A 26,647-nucleotide genomic window follows, 5' to 3' on the forward strand; every position below is an offset into this window, starting at 1 on the left:
AGCATTGTCAGTCATCAGTGACAGCAGCAGAATTGTATTCAACCAGAATTTGTAATCTCATGGTTCAAAATATCTTTCACTAGTATTACTATCAAGCCAGGAGATCAACCCTGGTTCAATGAAGAATGCAGAAGGGAATGCCAGGGAGCAGCATTAGATATACTAGAAATGAGGTGCCAACGTGCTGAAGCTACAAAAGAGGACCATATCTATGATAAACAGCGGAAACATGTGTGATAGACAGAGCTAAGTGATCTTACAACCAACAGATTATCATAGCACATCAGTCATGTATGGTGAAAAATTTAAGAACTAAGCAGAGAAGATCCCATAAATATCCCAATGCTTAATGATGAGGGGAGTCTATCATGTCCAAACGTGGATAAAAAAGCTGAATTCCGGGAGGAAGGTAAGAGTAATTGCCCTTGACATTAAAGCAGTATGTGACTAAGAGTGGCATCATGGAGCCCCAACAAAGTTGAAGTCAATAGGAATTGGATCCCGTGGGACTATCTTGAAACGCAGTGTGTGTTCTGGCCAATAATTATCTCTCAACCAACATGACAGTAACAGATCATCTGGTCATTATTACACTGCTGCGTGCTGCCACAGCTCTTGAATTATGACCGTGACCATACCTCAAAAGTACTTAATTAGCTGTAAAGTGCTTTGAGACGTCTGGTGGTTGTGCAAAGTGCTATATAAATGCAAGATTTTCTTTCTCGTTGCCCAGCTAAGAGCAAAGAGAGAGTAGACAGGAGGAATTAGATAATCTCAACATTCTGTTGTGGAAGGGAAGGAGCTGCCAATGGGAAAAAAAAATCAGGCCAGCCAACAGTACCCAGAGTTCTCCACTGAGCCCTTGGCACCTGCAGTACACCAGTGATTTGATGCTGCAAGACATCTTATAATCAAAACCAGAGCAGCACACTAAAATCTTCTACTTTCTTTAAATAGGCATCACAAATGTGCAGAAAAAATACGATCAACAGAAAGTGACAAAGGGAGGGTGTCTAATAGTTTTTTTTAAGGAATTCCCCTCAATTAGAAGGGAAGAAGTCAAAAGAGAGAACGCAAAGCGAGAATGAGAATTGAAGTCCAAAAATTATTCAGAGCGCAATGCAAAATGTGAGGCGGGACTGAAGAGGGGTGGAAATAACAATTTAATAGAGGAATAATAAGAAAAGCCAAGTACTGCAGATGCTGGAAATCAGAAATAAAAACAGAAAATGCTGGAAAATTGCTCAGCAGGTCTGACACCATCTGTTTTAGATTGATGACCTTTTGTTAGAAGTAAGTAAATTTATTCAATACTGTTAAGGTAAAGTAGGATAAAGTGATGGGGTGCAGGAAAAATCCAGAATTGGGGAAGAAACAGAACTTACAGTTTTTCATTGACAGCAGACCTATGCCCATGTTTTGAAGAATGGTCATTGCAATAACTATTTTTCAAAATGGAGGCAGAACTGTCCTCACAATTGCAGGGCAATTAGTTTAACATTTTGTTAGGAATCTTTTGACAAGATGAAATGAATTATCTAGATACAGATGGTGGTGGTGGGAAAGGTGGTCAAGTGGAATGGAATTAGTCAGATAGTAGATTAAAGAACTGATTAGAAAAGTAGAACGGGAATAGGCTCTCTGGACCGTTTTCCCAATGGTTTAAAATTGGTAACGATATTGCACAAGATTCTGTTCTAGAGTCATTTCTGTTCACATTAGTGACTTGAATAAGTCCAAATTTTTAATCTGGGACACACATAAAATAATGGAAGACCAAGGAAGATGCAGCAAGAACAAATGGGAGATTGGGCAAAAAATATGTGGCAGATGAAATTCAAGGTCAGTAAAACATGGGGATAGTTCAAAGAGTTAACCAGCATTTTTGATGAACTGGCTCCACCCATTCCCTGCAAATGCCAGATAATAAAAGATGTCACAAAGCAAGTAATTACTCAGATCAAGGGAGCAAATTTCTAGAAGATCATTTAGCCCATTTCATTTCTTTTAATATACTTTCCTCAGGATGTAAATGGAAATGGTGGCAAGCTGTCTTCATGAACTGCTGCAGTCCTTGTGATGCAGGTTCACCCATAGTGTTGGAAGTTCCAATTTTGACCCAGTGACAAGTAAAGGAATGGCGAGATATTTCCAAGTCAGTTTGGTGAGTGACATGGAAGGGAACGTGAAAGTGGTCGTGTTCATATGCACCTGCCTGCCCTTGTTCCTGTTGGTGTTAGAGGTTGTGGGTTTGGAAGGTGCTGTTGAAGGAGTCTTGGGGAGTTACGTTGTGCACCTTGTAGATGGTACGCACTTGCCCCATCCTGAAGCACAATGGCAGCAGCAAAAATATTTAAAGTGGCAATGGGATCCAATCAGACTCCTTTAGCCTGGATGATGTTGAGCTTCCCGAGCATTGTTGGAGCTGCACAAGTGCTAATATTCCATCACATTCTTGACTTGTTCATTGTAGATAGTGGACAGGCTTTGGGAGTCAGGAAAAGAGCTACTCGCCACAGTACTCCAAACATTTGACCTACTCTTAATGGGAGATTCAGCGATGGTAACGGCACTGAACGTCAAAGAGAGATGGCTGGAATCTCTCTCGGTGGACATGGCCATTGCCTGGCACTCATCTAACAGATATTACTCATTACTTCCCTGGGTGTTGTCCAGGTCTTGTTGTATTTGCATATGGATAACTTTGGTGTCTACACAATCATTAGCAGACATCCCTACTTTTGATCTTATGATGGGCAGGGAGTAGTGGATGGGAAGATCATTGATGAAGCAGCTGCAAATGGCTGGGCCTAGGACACTGCCTTGAGGAACCCCTACAGTGATGTCCTGGAACTGAGATGATTGACCTCCAACTGCACATTATCTTACTTTGTGCCAAATGCAACTCCAACCAATAAACAGTTTTAGTCCCTTTAATTCCATTGACTCCAGTTTCTAGGGTTCCTTGATGCCCCACTGTCAAATGATGCATTGATTTGAGGGCAGTCACTCTCACCTCACCTCTGGAATTCGGCTCTTTTGTCCACATTTGGACCAAGGGTGTGATGAGATCAGGAACTGAATGGCCCTGATGGAATCCAAACTGAGTATTCGTGAGCAAGTCATTGCTGAGCAAATGCCACTTGATAGCACTGCTGAGATCCCCTTGCGTCACTTTGCTGATGTTCAAGAATAAACTGGTGGGGTAGTAATTGGCCCCATTACCAATAAAAAGCACGATGAAAGGATATGGGATCAGACTCCTACTTGTGCGACAGAAGAACTAACTGGCTGGCCTGAACAGCATGCTTCAGTCTTGTCACTTACTGATTCTGGTCAGGAGTGTGAAAGGGATTTGAGGTCTTGTGGTCTACTCTGCGCTAGCTTGCATTTGCTAATTATTTTGTTCTACACGTGCTCTACTGTCCACCGTTTAACACAAGGACTGGATTACTGATGTATGACTAAGTCCTCATTTGCAATAAGATTCAACAGATTTTTGGAATATATTCCGACCACCTATGAAGCAGTGGCACCCGCGCAGGTCATGGAAATTAGCAAATGCTGCCGAACTTCGAAGCAACACACGTCCCAACAACTGCATACAATATGTAAGTATGCAAGGTTATACATACCAGAGAATGTCAGTGCACTCCCAGTCCAGTAAGACCACAATTACTAAATGCTCTTTTCCCCTTATCCCCCCAAGAACTCAATGTGCAAAGTTACAGCAGATTCAGTGACCTTTCACGGTCCCATCCATTGTTGCCTCCCTATCTAACCCTGGGGATATATTACTGTATTACCTCAAGAGCCTTTCCCAACATAGCAGTGCCAAAAAGAGTAGGCAGAGAAATTCTGTAGCATGGGCTTCAGAGTGGATACACAGTCATGATTCAGCGCTGATTAAATCACACCATCTTACCACAGTACAATGTGACAATGCGGAGCTAAAACTGGCATATGTCTCGCATCAGCTCACCTGCCCACATTCTTGGCTGCACATTTGGGCGAGGTTCAAGATGATGGAAAATAAATGGATAACTTTAATTAAGCTAGTTTCCAAAGATGTGCAGGTTGCGTGGATTAGCCATGGTAAATGCGGGGGGTTACAGGCGTCGGCGAGGGTTTGGGTGGGATGCTCTTTTGGACAGTCAGTGCAGATGGATTGATGGATTGAATGGCCTCTTTCTGCACTGTAGGGATTTTATAGTTTTTAAATGAAGAGACTGTTATTTAAAATGTAATATCTATACAAAACATCTTTTACCTGAACTTCTGTGACAGACATTCAGGATTCAGTTACGAAGGGGCAGGAACAGGCTAGCAGCTGGGCCAGCAGCTTATAGGCATTGCTTTTAATAGCTAACAAGGTTATTTCAAGTTTTCAGCCAAGCTAGCAGAAACCAATTTCAGACAAGCTGAAAAATGTCACCAATGGTTATTTCCATACAGCCCAAGGTATTCCTCAGTACAGCCAAAGCTATCCCAAAATATAAACCTCACCCCACAGTAAGCCTTCAGACCTTCTTCTCTCCCTTAGTAAAGTTACAAATCAATTCAATTCAAAACAGCATGACAAAGACACGCATCTTTACCAAACAATAGCCAAGTTTTTGGTCAATCTGAATTTCAGCACTTGATAAGCATCCTTAGATGCTGTATTTAACTCAATGACTCTATAACTCTTAGCTTAGTGTGGTTGGCTCTTAAATTCCCTCTGAAATGCCTAGCAACCCACTCAGTTGTATAAAACCAAATCAAAAAGGAATGAAACCGATGCAATCAAGGGAACTGAAACAACAACAACAGTCCCATCGACCCTGCAAAGTCCTCCTCACTTACATCTGGGGGCTTTCACCATAACTGGAAAAACGTAGCAGCCTGAAAATGTCTCAGACACTACCATCAACATCCCTGGATATGTCCTGTCCTATTGGCAGGGCAGACACATCACAGGAAGTAACAGTGATATACAGACAGGAAGCAGCTGCCCCAAAAGAGTCCTCAACATGGAATACAGAGTGGCTGCTGCGAGACAGGGGCTGCAACAGGTGGTGTGGAAGCTAACAAGAGGGATAAAGATATCTGCCTGTTGCAGATGCATATGTCCATTCCAATACAGGTAGGGGTGACGACCACACAGAACTTGTAGAAGTCCTGTCTTCACATTGAGGATATCCTCCATTGTGTGGCACTTGGCAAAATGGGAAAAAAGCTCAAACAAATCAAGCAGCTCAAAACTGGGCATCCATGAGGTGCTCTGGGCTATCAGCAGCAATAGAACTGCATTCAATCACAGACTGCAACTTCATGGCCAGGCACATCCCCACTCTATCGTTACCATCTGACAAGTGCAGGAGGGTATGCCAGGAGGAGCACCAAGCAGACCTAAAAATGAGGTATCAATCTGATGAAATGACAAAAGAGTTGAATGCAAAAGTGAGAGTGACTGCCTTTGGCTGCACTGACATAATGTGGCATACATAGCACATATCGGAAGTGTGATGGAATGCTCTCCACTTCCCCGAATTAGTGGAGCACTAACAATACTCAAGATACATGACACCACCCAGGACAAAGCAGCCCGCTTGATCAGCACCATCTTCACTTGGAAATATATTGCTGTTCTTTTGCTCTCACTGATCAAAATTCTAGAACTTGCCAACAGTGCTGTGGGTGTACCTGCACCTCAGCAGTCCACGTGGTTCAAGAAAGTGCCTCACCACCACCTTCTCAAGGGAAATTAAACATGGGTTACAAATACCGGCCTGGCCAACAACATCCACATTCTGTGACAGAATAAAAACTCAACTAGCATAATTTCTGTAAGTTGGCTCGCGTGGTATTTGCATTTCTGAGAACACTTTCTCCTGCAGTGAATAAGGCTTCATTCAAAATTATCTTTGAAAGGAGTTGCCTGGGAAGGTACATTGGTAGATTCCCGTCACTGGTCAAATGAAACCTTACAGAAGACTTGGCAACTTCAAACTTTCCTTATACATTAGACACATTTAGATAACACAGGATACAGCATCTTTCCACTCAAAGTACCAGGGATGCCTCACTTCCTGAGTAAATCAAGAGCTCTATCACACCATATGGCATGTTCTGTTTAACTATATTCAATAGCGTTCTTTATTTTTAATCCGATTAGCACTCCATAAATAAATATATGAAAGAGGTCGCCATAACAAGGAACATCTTCTCTTCCTCCACTAAAAAGGCACGACTTATCAAAAAGCAAAAATCAATGAATGTATTATCCTCCATTATGCTTTTTATGTTAACCTGGATTGAAGACTCTTTTAACACTTCTGATTACCCAGGCTGTAACTGGCATATTTTTTGGGCACTGCCATCCTCCAGTAATTCATCTGAGTGACTTTTTCCTCACACATTAGACTATGTTAGGAAGCTATTCAAGTCTAGGAGACTGCACAGGTGAGCTGGTCCTTACCAGAGCTCTGTGCATACAGGTTCATTAGCTGGATTCTCTGGTCAGTGAAGAGGAGCCAGAGCTAATTTTTCCCCCTTGCTCAGCTGACTGTTGTGCCCTTAGCCATGCACCCTGGAAGAAGTTAGCTAAACAATGTTAATTGTATAATGTGCAAATTGCTGTGATCAGACTGTACAGGATCAATAAAACAGTCTCGCCCCTCCCCAACTAGTCCAGACTAGGTCACAGTTATCAAGTTACAATCAAACACATGCTCTTCTGAGAAGAAATAGTTGAAATGTGATGTTGAAATTCACAGTCTGTTAGCCTGTAGCTCACAATAATTTAGCCAGTAACTAAGCATATAGCCTAAACAGGATCAAAAGATAAAACAATGAATGATCAATAAAATATCTGACAGCAAGCAATCTCTGCAACTGCACCCCATCTCCAGCCTCGCTGTAGGGTGAGAAAATACAGTCAGAAAAATCAAAGCAAGTTCTTAGAAATCTTCAACCACAGCGAAACAAGTCTTTACTTCAGACAAATACTGAGTCATGCCGTTTTCCAGAAAGGAATGTTTATTCTTCATAATATCTCAGTGTTTGCTTGGACATCCAACTTAAATGGAAACCCCATTTAGCTTTTCCATTAGAACACAGAATGAAAACAGGACATTCCATCCTTTGAGAGACCATCTGTAGGCTAATCTATGATCTACCCGCATTTTCATACCTAGGTTACCTATAACTCTTAATACCCTTATGTTAGAATACCAGATCAGAAACCCCAAGGTATGTTACGAAGCCAGCCTAGACCCCAACAATTTCTATTTTGGCGTGCAAGGAAATGATGTTTCACTACAGTTGGGATTCTACTGACAAACAAGGAAGCTTTGATCAAAACAAAATTTTACTTAACAATAATACACACCTTAATTGCTAACCTATCACTGAGTTCTAATTCAAGCAATATTCCTCTTATAGATTTAAGCGCCTTTTAAAAAATTAGTTAGCAAAACACAGGCATACTTGCTGTGACTTAGGTTACCCATCCTGGAGCTCTCAGAGAAGTCTTTTCAGAGAGAGCGTTGAGAGAGAGAGAGCATGTTGAGAGACAGAGAGCGCCACTGCTTTCTTCTGACAGTCCAAGCAGCAACTACTTGCATTTTAAAATGAAACCTTCTCTTTCCAACAAGCTTAACTCCTCCCATTAGTTATGACTCCGACCATCAATCAACTTAATCAAAACTCTGCTCTGACACCCTAGGGGGAATGCAAGTGAACACACATGCATTAACTCTGCTTAACAAACACCTCCATGTCTAAAATGAGTATCTTGTGCTTTCAGCTACTAATGTACAGGTTTTCCTAGACAAATTGGCACCCTATAATATAAATATATTTCATTAAAGACACAGTATCATCATACTAGTCAAATAAAAATAAATATCATTCTTCATTTCCAATTTACCTAGCCTCTATGGCATTTTGGCAAAAGGAGTTCCTGACTTCCACTACACAGCGTCAAGTATGCCTGTGACAAGATACTTACTAGCACTACATTATGCCCTACTGTTCTGTACTTCCTTCACCAGGAGTAATAGCTTCCTTAACCTGCTGGGTCCAATTCCAGCCTCAGGTATCTGCTTGTATGGCGTTTAATGCTCTTTCCAAGTCAGTGTGGGTTAGGTTGATTGGCCATGTCAAATTGCCCCTTAGTGTCAGGGGGAATTAGCATGACAGATATATTGGGTTACGGCCTAGGTGGGAATGTCATTGGTGCAGACTTGATTGGATGAAAGGCTTCCTTCTGTACTGTAGGGATTTTATGATACCCCATCAACTTCTTGAAATCATCAAAAACATCTCAATTAGATCACCCCTTAACCACATATATTCAAAGAAATACAAGTTCAGGCGATGCAGCCCGTCCTCAAAATTAATTCCTTAGCAGAAAGTAACTGATCTTGCCTGTAAAGCAAGACTCCCCAGTTTCCCAGAATACTGCATCCTCTTCCCAGTTGGACCGGGCACGTGAAGGTCACAGGGAGAGTGGGAGTGAGACACAGACAGCACTCCACACACATCATGGGGGAAGACACAGATTCTACCTAGCATCCCCTGGACAAGACACCCCAGGCTCTGACCACAGATCCAAATTTGCAATGATTCATTGAAGTGGAGAGTCAGAAATAGAAATTCCAATAGCCGGTTCTTTACCTAACTGAGCTGGGATAAGTGTACGATAAACCAGGCCTCTGGCCTGACAGCAGAATAGAAACCAGCTGTGAATTGTTCATCCTCAATCAACTGGAACAGACACAGAAAAGCAAGATGTCACAAGAGAGAACTGAGGAATTAAGCAGGCAGGAGAGTACCATGGAACAACAAAGGATTTGCCTCGCAACACATGGCACAGTACAGGAAGGGCACAGTGTGGCTTGGGCAGGATCACTCTATGGTTGTGGCACAGCTCAGCAGGATGTGCTATCCCATAGCTTACCTTAGCTCAAGCTAACATCTGTTTCATACAGAGTTTCCTGTATGTCACCCCATCCAGAAATAAAGTATGATGGCATTTAAAAAACCCATAGGTTTCTTGCACCCGAGTACCAACACTGTCATCATACCACCGAATAATCAGTGCTAACAACTGCAGTCCCAGACAGCAAAGTCCAATGGAGCCTGATCTGGAATTTGGTACTCCAAAGCTGAAGTTAATTCCCAGCTCATTTTGCAGCCGTATTTCCATTCTTCTGTCAGCACAAATGACTCTTCATACAGCATACCCTTCTGTGTCAATCATTGTAAACTCTTTCAATAACGATGTAAGCAAGTTATAAATATTAGCTTTATTAACCTCCCACTGCAACCATGTCAATTCATCAGATTCTGGACGCGTATTATTCTCTCAAATTTGCCAGCGTGGGAGGAAAGGGATGCACAGCTCCTCATACAACTTGAGTGGTGTACTAAGCTGAGTGGCTGTTACTTGCAAGACAGTATTGCTGATATACCTGAAGACAGTGCTTCCATCTCAAGAGAAAACTTTGCAAGGACCATTAGGGACGCTTAGAAATTTCCTCTCGTTCACTCTCAAGCTGGAACTTGTGGGGACCAATTACGCTCCGATAGACCTACACTTGAAAAGAAAGCTGCCTAGAATTTCCTTAAATGGCACAGTAGGTTAAAAAAAATTGCCATGTTAGGGAGATAACATGCAAAGACGTTCCAGCTACAGTACCTACCCTGTCCAACATTAACCAATCGACAGCAATTGAGATATTACAATTGATCTTAGCGCTTCAAGATGACAAGAGGGTAGGGAAAAGTAGCAAGACACCTTCCTCCTCCCCCCCTTTAGTCATTACAAGAGAATCAACTGTAGGTGAAATTAAGCTTAGCTTCAATGTTCATATGATAAGTAGTCACATGGGCATTCACTCTAACACTACTGGTGGCCCATTTGAACAGCTCTCAACATGCTCACAAACCAATGAGAGCTGGCACTTAGAGGAAAGCACAGGAAGGCAGCTCATAATAAAGCAGCAGCTCGATGTTGGCTCAACAGTGAAGCAGCAACAGGTCAGGCTGCATCATGGAATTGCCAGAGGTGTTCAAATGCAGCCCGCAAAGTGGATGCAACACACAAAAAGTAACATGACAGCTACTTCAGAACATAAGCTAGCCATGTATAGGAGACAGGGGGCAATTTCTTTTAGTCATTCAAGGTAGGTGGGCATTGCTGACTAGGCCAGCATGCTTTGCCTAATTACCCTTAAGAAGGTGGTGGTGAGCTACCTTCTTGAATCACAGCAGTCCATATGGTGTAGGTATTCTGACGAAGAATTTCCCACTAGGTGCTTTTGGTAAAACATTTATGCATCGGCTCACAAGAGTTACCAGCCGTGGGAACTACATGCAGATTTCCATTTGTAATCTGTTTCTTTGCGGCTGGATTATTAGGCCTTCAAGAGATTGCCGAACTTTACGACCATAAGCCCCCAAATATTTTCTGCAGGGCCAATTGGGCTGCTGGTTGGCAATAAAAACAATTACTACCTAATATTTATACTGCACCTTCATAATAATGAAATGCCTCAAGGAACTTCACAGGAGCATTTCAAAACAAGATTAGATCAGGTGATCAAAAATTTGTTTAGAGGAGTTAGATTATAAAAGATGCGTCTTAAAGGACCCGGGCAGCAGAAATTTCAATGACTTCATAGGGAGAGTAGAATGTGGGAGACCTGCGATCTGTACGTGGAATAGTCAGGTCTGGAGGTAACAAAGGCATGGATAAGGATTTCAGCAGCAAGCAAGATATGCAGGGACAATTTCAGGCGATATCATCCATGTGGAAATTGGTGGTCTTGGTGATGGTGCTATTGTGGTCAAAAGCTAAGTTCAGGACTACATAAACACAAAGTCACATACAGTCTGGTTTCGTCTCAGACAGTTGCCAGAGAGTGGAGTTTGGAGCAGGGACCAGAAACAATGCCTCAGCCACCTCAATATTTAACAGGAGGAAATCTCTGTTTACCCCGTATTGGATGTTGGTTTTGCAGTCTGAGAGTTAGTAACAGTGGAAGGTGAAGTCAATAGAGTTGGAGGTGCAGCAGAGCTGGGTGTCGTCAGTGTACATGTACTAATGCTGTGTACCAAGTGGCAGCATGTAGATGAGAAAGAGGCAGTGCCAAGGATAGATACCTGAGAGATACCACAGGTAGTAGTACAGGGCAGGAAGAAAAGTCATTGCAACTGATACTCTAAGAGTGAGAGCAATCCCGCTCAAAGTCGGGTGTTGTTGAAGGAAGCTAATACGATCAACAATGCCAAAGGCTGCAGACAGATTGAGGAGCATGAGGGGGGAGCTGGCCATTATCATACAGAAAGAGCATACTCGGTACTGTAGCAGGAGTGGAAATCAGATTAGAAAGACTCCAAAATAGAGTCCCAGGAAAGATGGGTACTGATTTGACAGGTGGTAACCCATTCAAGGATCTGAGGGTAGAAAGGGAAACGGGAGGTCAGGCAGTAGTTTAAGGATGATACGGTCAAAGATTGTTTTTAGCAGAAGGTGGTGACTGCAAATCTAAGGAGGAGAGAGAGCACCTGAGGGAGGTAAATATTATTAATATCAGCTAACATGGGGACCAGAAGGAAAGATTAGTTGATCAGCAGTTTACAAGGAATAGGTTTGAGGAGAGCTTGGGTCTCGTAGATGCATTTGGAGAGAGATGGAGTGGAGATAGGAAAGAGGCGAGAGAAAGATGGGAGTTCAGGGCCAGGGCAAGAGGTAGCATCAAAGTAAGTTTGGCCAGACAGGCTATGGAAGGATGACATCCCGCAGATGCAGCTAAAATCAGAAACCTTGACAAAGACATCAATGAGCTCCTTATTATTGGAGATGAGGGCAGGGCAGACAAGAGGGAATGAAAACAGACAAATTTGCTGTAGAGAACAAAAAAAAACAAAGGTACCAATTAAATGTATTTCCCTGACAAAAGTTCTGCAACTGAAAATGTATTTCACTCCAACCCACTACACCTACAAAAGAGATTACAGGTGGTAAGTTTTCCAAACACATGCACTTCATATTGAGAATTTAAGGCTTAGAGCATTACACAACTTTCCACACTGGATGAAAATTACACTGATACCTAATAACAAATTCTAAATATGCATTTCCATTGCATGAGGTACCCCAAATCGCAAGCTCTACCCCTGCAGTTTTTGCCAAACAGATGAATGTACAAACCTGAAGTCATTCAAAATAGTTCATTCATAATCACAAACCAAGCTATACAATTGTCCGACAAATCACAACACTTGCTTCCAAATCTCACACAGCCCCACACTCATCTATTTTCATCCTTTCTTTCCCAAAAAGGAATTATTCCATAGCTACTGGTAGGCCCTTAACATCTCAACAAAGGGGCCATTCTTTATGTGAATTCACATAGGCAAGCATCTGTTCATTGATCTTGGGAAGGTATCGCAGCTAAGACCTATTCTGCTTCACATAAGAATGTACTATAACTGGACACTGCACACTGTATCCTAAGCCTAAAAAGCAAACAAAACAAAAATAAAACAAAAAATCATAATGTCCTGCTGCTGATTGCTATCCAAACGGCCCTTGCAAGCAAGTGGATACAAGTTGGGACAGAATTAAAGCTGGTTGTGACCTCCACCACAGTCAAATAGTATCCAACATTCGTTGCACATTTACTGGAAAGGGAAAGACATATTATTCAATGCTTGCATCACATTTGCTTCCCCTTTTCTTTCAATGGTCAGACTGGTTAGGAACGAGGAGCAGATAATCTTCTGCCATCCAATTAATTGCTCCTTCCTTCCTCGACCCCACACATCTCCCCAGCTCCATCCCCAGCCCAAGGTGAACAGGCACAGGGACCAATGACTTTGGAGACAGTGATAAAAGGGGAAGTTCAAACTCATATTCTGCTGGCTCAGAGATGAAGTCTCTGATCAACAGAACAGCCTGAAGAGCCCTGTTCCACGCCAAATTGGCACTGAAGACATTATTAGACCCAGCTGCCCTCAGCTCAGAGAGGACATTTAAAAAAAATAATAAATTGGAAAGGAATAACGTTGTCACTGAGCAAAGACAGTATCAGGCTCTGCTTCAATTCTCTCTGTAGTTCTCATCTTGCAACTATTAGGGAGGAGAGAAAAGAAAACATGAAGCATCACTGTCTATATCAAGGCTAGTCCTAAGACACCAAAACAGCCAAATTCAATTTGTGCTGTTGAGAAAGGCCACCAGCAGCTATGTTCCCTCCAAGTCAAGTGGCAGGTGGCAACACAGAATGTACTGCACAGGGTGACAGGTAAACTCTACACAACAATACAAATTTGGAGAGGATGGTAGGGAGGAAGAAAACACTTGTGCCTGGGAGACACCATGATCATCTCAAGAGACACAATCAATGTGTAACCATTTCTAGTCCTTTCGTTATACTCCTGATGCGAGGAACCTGCTTGCTCAGATTCACACTGTAAAGTTTCAATTCCAGTCCACAGACCAACAAGACACTTCATGGCAGAGACACAAACGATCAACACTACCTGTTGCTATGATTCTTGGAGCTGGAGGAGCTGTGCTTGGATTTCTCGCGGTCCTTGTCCCGATCCTTTGACTTGTGTTCCTTATGCTTGTGCTCTTTATGCTTGTGTTTCTCTTCGCTTTTGCTGGACTTGTGGGAATCTGTAAGTAAACAGGGAAGAAGCAGTTGTCTGTTGTCATTTCTGCTTTCCTTTTTGAGTGCAAAAAGAGCAATCTTGGAACTAAAGATTATACAAAGTGCTCTTGCAATTCTCCATTTTAAAGTGCATCATTTTAAAATACTGCACTGTGCGTATTTATGTCAATCCAGTGTTACTATTGAAATAAGACATTTCTTGTCTTCTGAAGGAGTCGCCTTTCGCACTGGCTACTCTCAGCAGGATGCGCTGGCTATTAATTACCTTCCCTGACCAATGGGGCCAAGGCCCACTCTAAGTCCCCTATTAAAAGCTGCTAACTCAGTTTAAACTGCGGATCAAATCAAGGAAAGTATCGGCTTGTGCCATCACAAGAATCCAAAATGAATCTTGTGTAAAATTAGCTGATCTCAAGTAGTTTCGCTCATTTAATGCACTGAAAGAGGCAGAATGGCAAAATGGCTGTTTGAAGGATTATACGGATGAGAGTGGAAGGTAGCTCAGAGGCATATTGGATTTTGATTTATTTACATTTCCAAGGAATAAAGTCAGAAAAGTACAAGATTTAAAATGTGATTATGATGTATTCATGCTGAATTAATTAAGTAACTTTCCAACTATATACAATGTTCTTCAAACCATACCCATAGTTCTGCATCCAGTTTAGTTACAGATATCAAAAAGACACTAAATGTCCTGAAGGCCATCCAGAGAACCACCGGACTGATTGCTGGGGACAAGAATCTGGGTAACAGCTCCAGGTTTCACAACCAAGGCAGGAGGTAACCACATGAAAGCTAACAATAAGAAAATATAATCCAGAACAGTACTCAAATTAAATGAGAATGACAGATTCAAACTAGTAAATGACACATTTAGGACTAATATCTGCAAGTTCTTCATATGGACAGGATGCTTAGCTGGTGAGTTTAAAAATTATTGGATTCCAAGAGGCAGTTGTGTTGAAAGGATTAGGGATGTTTTTGAAATGGACAAGCTAAAGTTTCTCTGTTCCATTCATTAAATGTAGGTGTCATTGGCTTCGCCAGCATCTGTTGTCCATCCCCAACTGCCCTTAAACCAAGTGGCCTACTCAGTGCTTGGAGGTGGGAACTGGGAGAAGGAAGGAACACCACAGACTACTGAACAGCCCAACCCACTATTCAGTCAATGCAAGATGATGGATTCAGTAAGCCTTCCAAATCCAACATCACACATGACTAACTTGCGCTTATTACGCAGTCCCAACAATGGAGACATGACTTATTCCTACTGCTCTGCAAGACCAGAAGGATTAATTCTTGCTATGAGGCATGAGTGAATGCAGCCCTATGGGCAATTGTCTGCGACATTGGAAAGGAAGAAAAAAAGAAAACAAAGCCTGTCTTTTTTTTAAAGACTAAAATAGGAAAAAACAAAGCAAGTATTTCATACATCATATACACAACCAACATACTTTTCCTGAAATCAGAGACCTTTCCTGAACGTGCTGATCAAACCAATCTGTGCACCGCTACGGTAATAGCAAGTCATATCAAGGTCAGCACCATTTTGTTGCATGCAGTCAGTGGTGTCATTCAAATAAAGCAGAAAAGCTGGTCACAAAATAATCTCACACAAGGTATTGTACTCCTCATTTAAATTTGAATATTTTCACTGCAAAGACTGAGCACAATCTGGCCTTCTGTTTAACAGTGTGTAGTACAAGAGAAAATGGTTCTCATATTTGTACTGATACAGGAAGGATTCCGAGAGAAATACAAATCTATTAGTGAAAACTGGCATACATTCAAGAATGTTCTAGATTATTTAAAGTTACCCTGGACTGGCAATATTCCAACTATTCTGAGGAAGTTAACAACCGGGGTTTTGGGGGGTGGGAGCAAAGAATATACCTTATAGCCAACATTTTGCATACAATTACAGTCACATGGCTATGATCATCATAAATTTGAAGTCACTTAGAGAACACCATCGAAAACAGATAAGTGTGAAATCAACAGCAACCATAACGAAAGACGAGTGTTACAAACTTTAAATGCAGATCATTTCGCAATTCCTACAGTGACAGCCTTATGATGCTGGATTGGATATATCATCAGAACAGAATTCTGCTCAACTTCTGCTGACATCCACAGTTAGAGGCTCAGGAGGAACGTGGAAGAGAAAACCGGGAGTGTGGTGACAGGAAACACTTCACTCTTTCAGGATTGCGAATGGAGATCTGAGATCGCCATCACTCCTTCACAAATCAGGCAGCAGAAAGTGAAACGGGACCCAGAAAGGACTATAAAATTCAGCCCTTCCATTCTGCCTTGCACAGGGTCCTTGAGGAGTTAAACGTGTTTTGTAACAGCACATTCCAAACAAGGAAGATGCGGGCTCATTGCTCTCCACTTCACATTTCTTTTTGGCGGACAGGAGGGAAGAAGGGTAATCACCTTCACAAACTTCCAGATCCCTGGTTGCTAACAAAAGGTCAATTAATAAATTCAGAAATGGAGGGCAAGCCACCATCAATTATCCCAATGAATTTACTGGTGAGGAGAACCACACAAACTGGATGACCAACCCCAGGTTCAATTCTAGCCCTGCACAGAGATAAATGAATTCAGTTGGGTAGCTGAAATTGACTTCAAGTCTCTTTACTAGGGAAGAAACTATGATTGTTCTACCATAGCTTCAGTGCATATACTGGAAAGTACACCCATATGAACATCAGTCAAGGAAATGTTTGGATTTGACTTGAGGGCAAACCTGCCAGAGACAAGTAAGGTAGCTGATGGTTCAAATATGAAGAATGGCTATCAGGACAAAGTACTAAGGGAATCTGGTGTCTATGGAATGATAGCTCAATCATAATCAGTGTCGTTAAGGGTGCTTGGAAGGAAGTTAGTCAAAAAAAATTAAATACAACACACCCTGAAAAAGAAATAGACATTTTGCTAGTAAATTGCACGTTCCAATGAAGTGTGGCACAGACCAAGATGATTTGTAGTTCTATCAGCAATGGTGCTCTTTACAGCAGCATAAAAACTTTGAGAAAGGCGGGGGGGGGGTGCGCGCGCAGGCGGGGGTGATGGAGGAAGGGAACAAGTCAGGCTTCCCACTCAGTTTTTGTTTTACAGCAGAATTTCAAATGGGGAAAGAATTATGCCTACCTGCAACACTATGTCCTATTACCAAATAACCTAAAGTCATGGCTTTATGTCAATCGGTGAAGGATAATGACCACAGAATCATAACCATAGCACACACTGATACCATAAGCTGAGGATACACAGTGGGGTTGGAGGTAGCGCCAAGCATGTGAGACTGATCTAACTCTTCACCTTTCCCAAGAGAGCTGCTGAACATGTCGAATCATCCATTCAGAATCTGATGAAGCACTAATAATTCAGAGTTACAAAGGACGGAGCAACTCCACATTGTCCAGACAGTAGCTTCTGACCTTCCCTGAAGGCTTGTACAACTACGCTGTGATGCTAGCAACAATGACCCTCCACCGCCTTCGACACAGGTGCAGATCAAAGCTACCAATTCAAGAGGCAAGTTAACCAGTTACACGGTTAGCCTTATCTAATTAACCAGTCCACAATGGGGTGAGAAAAGAACAATAATTTTATCTGGCCTCTTCATTGGATGTTCGTGCAGTTCCAACAGTTTAATCTAGAAACAACAGCAACAAAAAGGAGATCGCAACCAAGGTACGCTGTCAAATTTCCTGAATAAAAAACAGAAAATGCTAAAATATTCAGGTCAGACAGCATCTGTGGAGAGGGAAACACTGAGGTTAACTGTGTTTTTCTCCCTCTCTCTACTGATGCTGCCTGACCTGCTGAGTATTTTCAGCATTTTTGGTCTTAAGTTCAAATTTCCAACACCTGCAGTATTCAGCTTTTTGATTAGTGGCTGGGGCATGATGAAACTTTAAAAGTGGCAAAGAGTCTGCTCCGATGGAAACTCAACACAAGACAAAAGAAAACTAGCTCTATTCTCCAGTCTCTACTGGCTGAATGATGTTCAAGAGCAAACCAACAATATAATTACATGCTTCTCAGATGCCAAAGAGCTAATTGATCACTCATTACTAATGCTCAAAAGATCTCAACAATCAGAACTACTGCATCCTTTGGATTTCATCAGTTTCAGTTCCTTCTCATGTATATTTTAAGAAACATGGCATCCAAAAATGGAAGGTTTATGTGAAAAACATCAAAAGAAACTAGAAAACAATTCCTGCAAAGAGCAAATCAGAAGTCATATTTATCTCTTCAAAATTTATAGAATTCTAGGGCTGGATGATGTGCATATTCAGTCTGGGGCTGGACAAACTGGATATGCACGGATGATGTTTCCCCTGACTAGAGGGTCTAGAATCGGGGGATACAGTCTCAGAATAAGAGACAAGCCATTTAGGACTCAAGGAAGAGAGAGGCGAACCTGTGGAAATCTCTATCAGAGAAGGGTGTGAAGGCTAAGTCACTGAATACATTTAAGGAAGAAATAGATAGATTTCTAGAAACTAAAAGCATCAAGGCATATAGGAAGAGAGCAGTATGGTGTTGAGATAATCAGCCCCGATCATACTGAATGGCGGAGCAGACTCAAAGGCCTACTCCCCCTCCTACTTTCTATGTTTCATTTCACTATTAATATCAGCGATGTGGAAAGACGATATTGGGAAGAATCAGTCCAGAACTGCTTTTGTGGCGAAACTCCAGCAGGCCCATCCTCACTACTAACTGTTACAGTTTTTCCTCATGTTTGCGGAATGCCGAATCAGAAGATTTGTTCTTTCCTCTTTTCTTCTGAGCACTCCCTCACATTGCAACGTTTCACATGGGTTAGGCAAATTAATGCATATCCGTGCACACACACCCATGTCACACATCTGTCCAAGCTTTCTAATCTCCCATCCATATACATATGAACATACAAATTAGGACCACAGGTAGGCCATTCAACCCCTCGAATGCTCTTCCATTCAATAATATCAAAGCTTACCTAACCCACCTACCTCCCCACCCCCCAACTGCCGTCTTAAATGAGAGACCACTTATTCTTAAACTGTCACATTTTAAAATGTGAAGCTACTGCCCCATCTACTTCCTACATTATAAGGCCATGGTAGAAATTTGACTGTTCTGCATGGCATTGCATACACAGAAGAAAATTTGGTATCAAGCAAGGCTACAAAAAGTTATCAGAATGGATAATGTTGTTTCTGGTGCAGCACCGCACCTATAATGTGGGTATTAATGCACCTACAACAGGCCAGCACTCCCAACAGTGGCCCTACAATTAGTTACAAGGCACTAATCTACAACCCATCAAGTTTAACTGGATCAAGACTGCTATCAAGCCAGTTTATCATTTGGGGGGAGCACTCAAACCTGGAGAACAACACACAAGTACAGAAGTTACCACTTATCACTACAGAGTTTACAACAAGTTTAAGTAGTATCACCTGGCTTTTGTGGTTGGGGTGGCAGGAGGAAGAACAAAGACAAGACCAAAGGTATAAAATTTGCCCTTTTTGCTGACTTAACCATATATTATAGCACCAAACCACAGCGAAGATGAGAATTCTGAAGTTTTCAGAAAAAAATCCAGTGGGATACTGTCATCCCTTGTGAACAGAGTTCACTTCCAACAAACAGGAGATCTATAATCTGGCCCACCAAACAACAAGTTGACATTCAAATGATGAATTTGCACTGATGAGAATGAGAGTGGGCCAACCCCATCCCAAACAATCATAGCTTCTGCTCTCTCAACAGGACCACTTAAAAGGAAATAGGCCTTTCTTACAGAAAGAGCCCAACACATAAATTGTTGGATGTAAAAGCACGAACCTAGTTACATCCTAAAAAGGGCTGCTACAGATTGGCAGATTCACCAAATCAATGGATAAAGAATAAGGTCAAGTAAGGAAACATAGGAATAGTGTAGGTCACTTAGTCCCTCAAGCCTATACTCCACAAATCTGCCATATTAAATCCCTTCGATACACCAACACTTTTTGAATCCCCTTGCATTCTTGTACCCTAGATCAAAAAGGCAAGCATTCCCTTAGCCTTTATATATTTTCTGTATCCATTTACGATATTTTAATAATCTATGTATTCTTTGGACCTCCATTTTTCTTCAAGTATTTAAGTAGTAGCATGTTCTATTCCTTTTTGGTCTAAAGCAGATAACCTCACATTTGCCACAGAGTTTGACTCATTCACTTTATTAAAACCTGCATCCGAGCTGCTTACAGACAGCTCTACTTTGTCATTAGAAAATTTGGATAGGTAGCTTTCTATCCCATCATCTAAGGCACTAATAGAAACAGCAAATTGTTGAGGCCCCAATACAGAACCTTGAAGGACACCACTAATCACATATCTGGTCAATTAAGAGCACCAACCCATTATCCCTACTTTGTCTTCTTCCACTCAGCCAATTTCCTAACTAGGTCAATAATTTGCCTTCCATTTCAGGAGCCTCAAAGTTAGCAAACTTTTATGAGGAACTTTATCAAAGTCCTTCTTAAAGTCCATATAAATAACATCCATCGACATTACTTGAGCTCCTTAAAAAAAAATCATTTTCATCAAGCCTGACCTCCTCTTTACGCTGGCCCTCTGATCTGACGAAAACTGTAGACTAACAGTTTTCTGACAACTATGCATTTGGCCGAGCTGTTCTATAATTCTTTGGGTTCCCTCTGTGGAATTTGCAATGAATGCTGAAGCACTCTTGGGTAAATTACCATACTTAACCAATGCAAATAGAATGGCTCACCCCCAAATTTAATTTCTTCTCCAAGAGACTACTGATCCACACAAAAAAGGTCCTAGATTTGATTTCTGCTCCTTGCATTTGACTGATTTCACTTCAAAGAACTGTCCCATTTCTTAATTTTGAATAGCAGACTGTGTGACCCTGCTTGGAAAATGCATGCATCAGCGACTGCATGTCACTGTGGAGCCTCTTGATGATGTAACAGTCCAGGTTCACATGGCAAGAACAGGCTCTTCGCCCTCTACCACTGCCCTATCAGCATCACTGGAATCACACCACAGTGTGATTCACTTATTCATGGAGAAAATGAATGAACTCACAACAGTCCAACTCCCTCTTTAGTCACTGTTAGTAAATTGACAGCCTGGCATGAACTGAACCAAACTGATACAGGTAAGTCCCAGCTTTGATCTCCAGTTAACTGATCTGAATCAGAATAGCTGCAAATCATCACTAACTTCAGTTGCCCCTAGGCTGTGAGGGAAGGCAGATTCCAAAGCTTGTTATCCAGTGATTGCTACTGGAAGGAACACACAGCATGAGTGGCACAGTTGCAGTGTGATTAACACTGCTGCCTCATAATTCCAGAGACCCGGGTTCGATTCGCAGCTTTGGTCACTATGCAGAGTCTGCATGGGTTTCCTCTGGTTTCCTCCCACAGTCCAAAAGACATGCTGGTTAGGTGCACTGGCCACACTAAATTCTCCCTCAGTGTACCCAGACAGGCGACCAAGTGTGGCGACTAAGGAATCTTCACAGTAATTTCATTGTAGTGTTAATGTAAGCCTACTCATGACACTGATAAATAAATTTCAGCTAAAATGGTCAGATCAATTTTTACTGCACCCTCCCCAACACATTAATCTAGGCCTATTCATGAAGATGCAGACTTGAGTGTATAAAACCCCAACATCAATTAAGTCAGATTTCAGGAAAAGCCCACAATTCCAGAAGTAAAAAAACCCTTCAAATTGTAGCTTAAATATTCCAACTGATTGGTTATGACAATATGCAGATCAGAGTGCTTTCTCCCTATTCAGCATAGCTTGCTAAGTTCTCCAGGAAAACGATCAAGAGGGAGAAATGTGAGGTAACATATGGTGGAAGGGGTCACATAGCCTCAACCTTCACTCCCCCGCCATCATAACACTATGAGTCAATCACCATATTCACCACAGCATCACTTTCTGGAATTTCAACTGAATCTCAGAAACACTGTGTACACCACGATGGCTGTGGCAAATGTAGCATGGAATGCAGAACAGAACAAGATCATCCCAGGGCCAGTACTCAATTAGGGAGAGAAAGGAAGTCAGTCAGACAGGGTTACTGCTTCTGGCCTCTATTCACTGATGCCTGCTGAAAAACGTCCCCACAAAAGGACTGGGTCCGTCTTTGCTGTGATGCCCCTTGGGCTAGACTAGTCTTACAATAAAAGTTGTATAGCTGAATGACCACAAAGGGGTATTAGAAATGTGGAATCGTGCCATGGGTCACCATTTTCATAAGAGAAATTGAGAATAGCCTCGAATTGGGATCCTTCTCAACAGTCAATTAACTACTGACATTCGTATGCATCGGAGTAAGACTCACAAACCTCAAATCATACCCTGCTCTGAAGTCAAACGCAATGCATCACTGGGGTTAGAGCACCTCACATCATCAAAGTGAAAGACTCTCTCTGAAAATGCATTGAAAGTTTTATTCTTTTCACTAATATTCTACAACCGTATTACACTCCCCTCAAGGCAAAGTGTAACAACATCCACACTGCACCATCTCTCCATTTTAAAAAAAGTCAAATGCAGTTTCTACAATTAGAGTCAACTCTCTATACCCACCCCCCATTTCCTTTTTGAAGCACTTGACCGTATAACCCAGCAGAGCAGGTTGCCTTTAAACATGCCGAAAATCAAAACTTAGTTTCTATTGGGTAATTTGAATTTTTAAAAAAAGGGAAGATGCTACACTTAACGCGTTATTGGTATATCTAAAGGAGACATAGTTCAAAAAAGCACTTGGTTTGTGTGATATTAACTCAATAAAACTCAGAGACTTACTATCAAGAGTTCATAAGAGTAATTCACAATTCTAATAGCATCTTTTTCAACAAATTAACAAAGTCTAAGTTGTATTAAATTTTCTATTCTTTATATCCTGTACTATCAGCTACAGTTCAAATTAAATCAACCTTTCCAAAGTGAAAACTTTTAAACAGGATCAATATCTTAAAATTATCACCCATGACTACATAATTTAAACCTCAGACAATGTGGCCCTTTCCAAGTATTAGAGGCGCAAAATGGAATATAATTGAGCACAAAGCTAATAAAAAATATCCCTCCATCACCCCCTTCCCCCACATTTTACTAAACTTTGGGGGGGGGGGGGTGGTAAAGAAAAGCAATCTTTTTAAACCATTGCAATAAGCAACTCAAAAAAACATAGCTATTAAAAAAACTGAAACATGTCACTGTGCTGAACATCATAGCAGAGCCAACACTTACATGTATGAAGATATAACGAGTTACTATTTTTGAAAACGAATCTGGGATAACGTTTGGAAAAAACACTCTGGGAGGCACCTTCTAGAATATCTACCCAGTCTAGTAAAAAACAGTATAAAAGGTAAAGGTTCAAGCATGTAAAGAGGGGTAGAGATTCAAGCATGAAGAGAGGGGTAGAGATTCAAGCATGTAAAGAGGGGTAGAGATTCAAGCATGTAAAGAGGGGTAGAGATTCAAGCATGTAAAGAGGGGTAGAGATTCAAGCATGTAAAGAGGGGTAGAGATTCAAATATAAAATTCAAACATAAAAGGTGGAGATGCAAACATATAAAAAGGTGGAAATTCAACCATTAGCCTTAGTCCACCAGAAGGGGCATAGAAAATACAGTACAAATTGGAAAAAAATATTTAAAAATTGGCTTTTGAATAATTAAATATATATATATAATCTTCACAATGCTGCCGCCATGTGATTGAAATCATTGCTTCAATCACCCCCCCAGAAAAAAAAATCAGAATGCAGTTCTGCAAAAAAAAACCCACCAAGTTTTTCTTTCTGTATATCTCCCAGCCAGGGTTTTATATTGTGTCTATGTGTTATTATTTGTTTTGAAGGCCCAGCACCTTGCTGCTGTTCCCCCCAACACCACCACCACCAACCTCCCCCCCCCCTCTCTCCAGTTGTTGAGGAGGTTGCCTCTTTACAACATGCACGAAGGGAGCAGACACATACACACACACACACAGCCAGAGAGAGAGAGAGAGAGGAAAAATAAAATGGCGCAGAGACTAAGTCCTAACGGCCGAAAAGCCGGCTTTCCGCTCGCGGTGCCGGCCCGCCCGAAGGCGCCACGGGCCCGCCGACCGCCGCACGCCGGAGCCGGGGTGCTGGGGCGGCCAGCCAGGGGCCGACGGGCGCCCGGGGAGGGCGGCAAGGCGGTTATTCGGGGGGCTGATTTGAACAATAGGGCTTGCGGGCACGTAGACGGGACTTAGTCTCTGGACGCCATGTCTGATCCTCTTGTTCTCCCTCAGAGAGAGAGAGAGAGAGACAAGGAGAGAGAAGGGGAAGAAAAAGAGCCCAAAATCCAGACCCACTGCACCCCCAAAACACTCACCGTTCAGTCGAGAATCCGTGTTGATCTGTAACAGAAGAAAAAAAAGGAGTTATAACTTTATTTTCCCCCTTTAAAAGTCTTTAACCATCAAGTGAGAGATGAAAATTTTTTCACAAGTTTCAAATCACCAAATGTTCTTTCTTAAGGATAATAAAAATGACTTATGAATTTTTTTAAGCTCCTTTTACCTACCTGGGAGAGGTGATCAACGCTCATTTTTGAGGATCTTCCTTGTGGATTGTTTTTTTAATATATATATCTATATGTTTGTGTAGTTGGCAGTTTGAGTTCTGTACCCACCAAAGAGCTGCCTCACATTGAGCTGCTCCAGCTCCTTGTGCAACGTCTAAGTCCCGATTTCCACCTACTGCGCATGCACGTGGGTTTAACTTGGGGAGGCCAATTTACATGTCAATCGCTTTTCCCTGCACAATTGCTGGCTTCAGGGCTGCTTTCAGTGCAGCTGGAATGTCCCCTCTCGCCAAAGCCCCCCCTTCCTATGCCACTGTCTGTCCACCCCACCTTCGCCCCCTAACCACAACCTACCCTACCCTTTCTATCAAAGCCCCTGCAATGCCCTGGGGCATCAGATTCCTCCTTCCCAGAGACAGAGAGAAAGTGAAACTTTTTTTCCCTGCATCCAGTTGTTGGAAAGTTGGGGGGATACAAGGGAAATTCTAATAGAAGTATAGGCACACACACACACAGCCACAGAGTGACCCCTCTACCCACTCCTAGACTTAATCTGATGCACAGCCCCCCCACCCCACCCGCCCGCCCTCCTTTCAGTCACTCAACTGGTCCTGCCACAGCAAATTTCATCCAGCAGCCAGCCACATTCATTCAGCCACAAATGATGTCACAGTGATTTCTGCTGATGTCAGCGTTTCACGATCATAAAAGCAGATTGGCTGGCCCCCACAGTTTTAACCACTACGGACGTTCGTTTGCATGGCACCTTCAAAGTTTTTTATTCATTCATGGGGCATAGGCACCGCTGGCTGGCCAGCATTTATTGCCCATCCCTAGTTGCCCGAAAGCAGTTAAGACTCAACCACGTTGCCGTGGCTCTAGAGTCACATGTATGCCAGACCGGGTAAAGATGGCAGATTTCCTTCCTTAAAGGACATTAATGATCTAGATGGGGTTTTTCTGACAATCGACAATGGTCTCATGGTCATCAATAGATTCTTAATTCTAGATTTTTTTTATTGAATTCAGATTCCATCATCTGCCATGGCAGGATTTGAACCTGGGTCCCCAGAACATTAGCTGACTTTCTGGGTTAATAGTCTAGCGATAATACCACTGGGCCATCAAAATGTTGTCAAAGTGCCAAGAGGTGCTTTTGCCAGGTACATACGCGGGTGAAATTAGCACTGCTGCCTCACAGCACCAGGGAAGATTCCCGGCTTGGGTCACCGTCTGTGCAGAGTCTGCACGTTCTCCCTGTGTCTGCGTGGGTTTGTCTTCCAGGTGCACTGGTTTCCTACTACAGTCCGAAAGAAATGCTGCTTAGGTGCTAAATTCTTCCTCAGCGTACCCGAACAGGTGCCAGAGCGTGATGACTAGGCGATATTCACAATAGCTTCATTGCAATGTTAATGTAAGCCTACTTGTGATACTAATAAATATTTAATACAAGGTGAAACAACAGCAACTTAACTTGTGTTTCTGTGACATGTCTGGCATGCATTTCAAAGTGCTTCGCAGAATCACAGAATTGTCATGGCGCAAAAGGGGGCTGTTTGGTTCATTGTGACTGCACTGGACCCCTAAACAAGCATTGTGACTTAGTGCCATCCCTCTGCCTTTTCCTCATAACCCTACACAGGAGAGTTATCGAACCAAGCTGGACACCCAGACACATAATGAACTGTTAGGACAATTGATCAAATGTTAGGCCAGAGGTGTAGGTTTTGAGGAGCGTCTCAAAGGAGGAGAGAAAGATGGAGAATCTTAGGGAGGGAATTCCACAGTATAGGGCCCATGCAGCCACAGACGTGACTAACGATTGTCATCAAAAAAAACCAGGAAGATCTGGGGACAAGAACTGGAGGAATCAGAGTTCTCTGCGATTTAGAGGGCTGCGGGAGGTTATAGAGTTACAATGAGGTGAGAGATGGGAATGATTTGAACACATAGATAAGAGTTTTAAACTGAAAGCAATGGTGGAGTAGGAGGAAATCTAAGTCAACAACAGTAACAACAGCTTATATTTATAAGGCATCTTTAACATAATTGAACATCCAAAGGTACCTCACAACATCATTACAAAACAAAGTTTAGCACTGAACCATGTAAGGAGATATTCGGTCAGATGACCAAAAGCATTATCAAAGAGGTGGATTTAAGGAGCGTCTTAATGGAGGAAAGTGAGGTGGAAAGGCAGGTGCAGGGAAGGAACTCTAGAACAACTTAGGCAACTGATCTTGGAGCCTTTAAAATTGGAGAATGGCAACAGACTGGGATAAGAAGAGTGCAGTTATCTCAGAGAATTGTGAAGCTGGAGGAGATTGCCAGGACAGGGAGAGGTGTGGGAATGTAAGGTTTAAG

General features: G+C 42.2%; 1 protein-coding gene across 1 annotated transcript in view; it reads right to left on the minus strand.

Moving 5' to 3' along the window:
• top1a (DNA topoisomerase Ia) overlaps positions 1-24,418 on the minus strand; it is a 74,209-nt gene extending 49,791 nt beyond the window's left edge. Inside the window, exons 1-3 of the mRNA XM_080204690.1 lie at positions 24,284-24,418; positions 24,092-24,116; positions 13,537-13,675 (exon numbers count right to left, since the gene is read on the minus strand). Coding sequence (XP_080060816.1) covers positions 13,537-13,675; positions 24,092-24,116; positions 24,284-24,307 — 188 coding nt within the window. The 5' untranslated portion in view covers positions 24,308-24,418. The remainder of the gene's footprint in view (positions 1-13,536; positions 13,676-24,091; positions 24,117-24,283) is intronic.
• Between the last annotated feature and the right edge of the window lie 2,229 nt (positions 24,419-26,647).

The sequence above is a fragment of the Carcharhinus amblyrhynchos genome, chromosome 16 (genome assembly GCF_965287045.1).
Source record: "Carcharhinus amblyrhynchos chromosome 16, sCarAmb.v2.hapA, whole genome shotgun sequence".
NCBI lineage: Eukaryota > Metazoa > Chordata > Chondrichthyes > Carcharhiniformes > Carcharhinidae > Carcharhinus > Carcharhinus amblyrhynchos.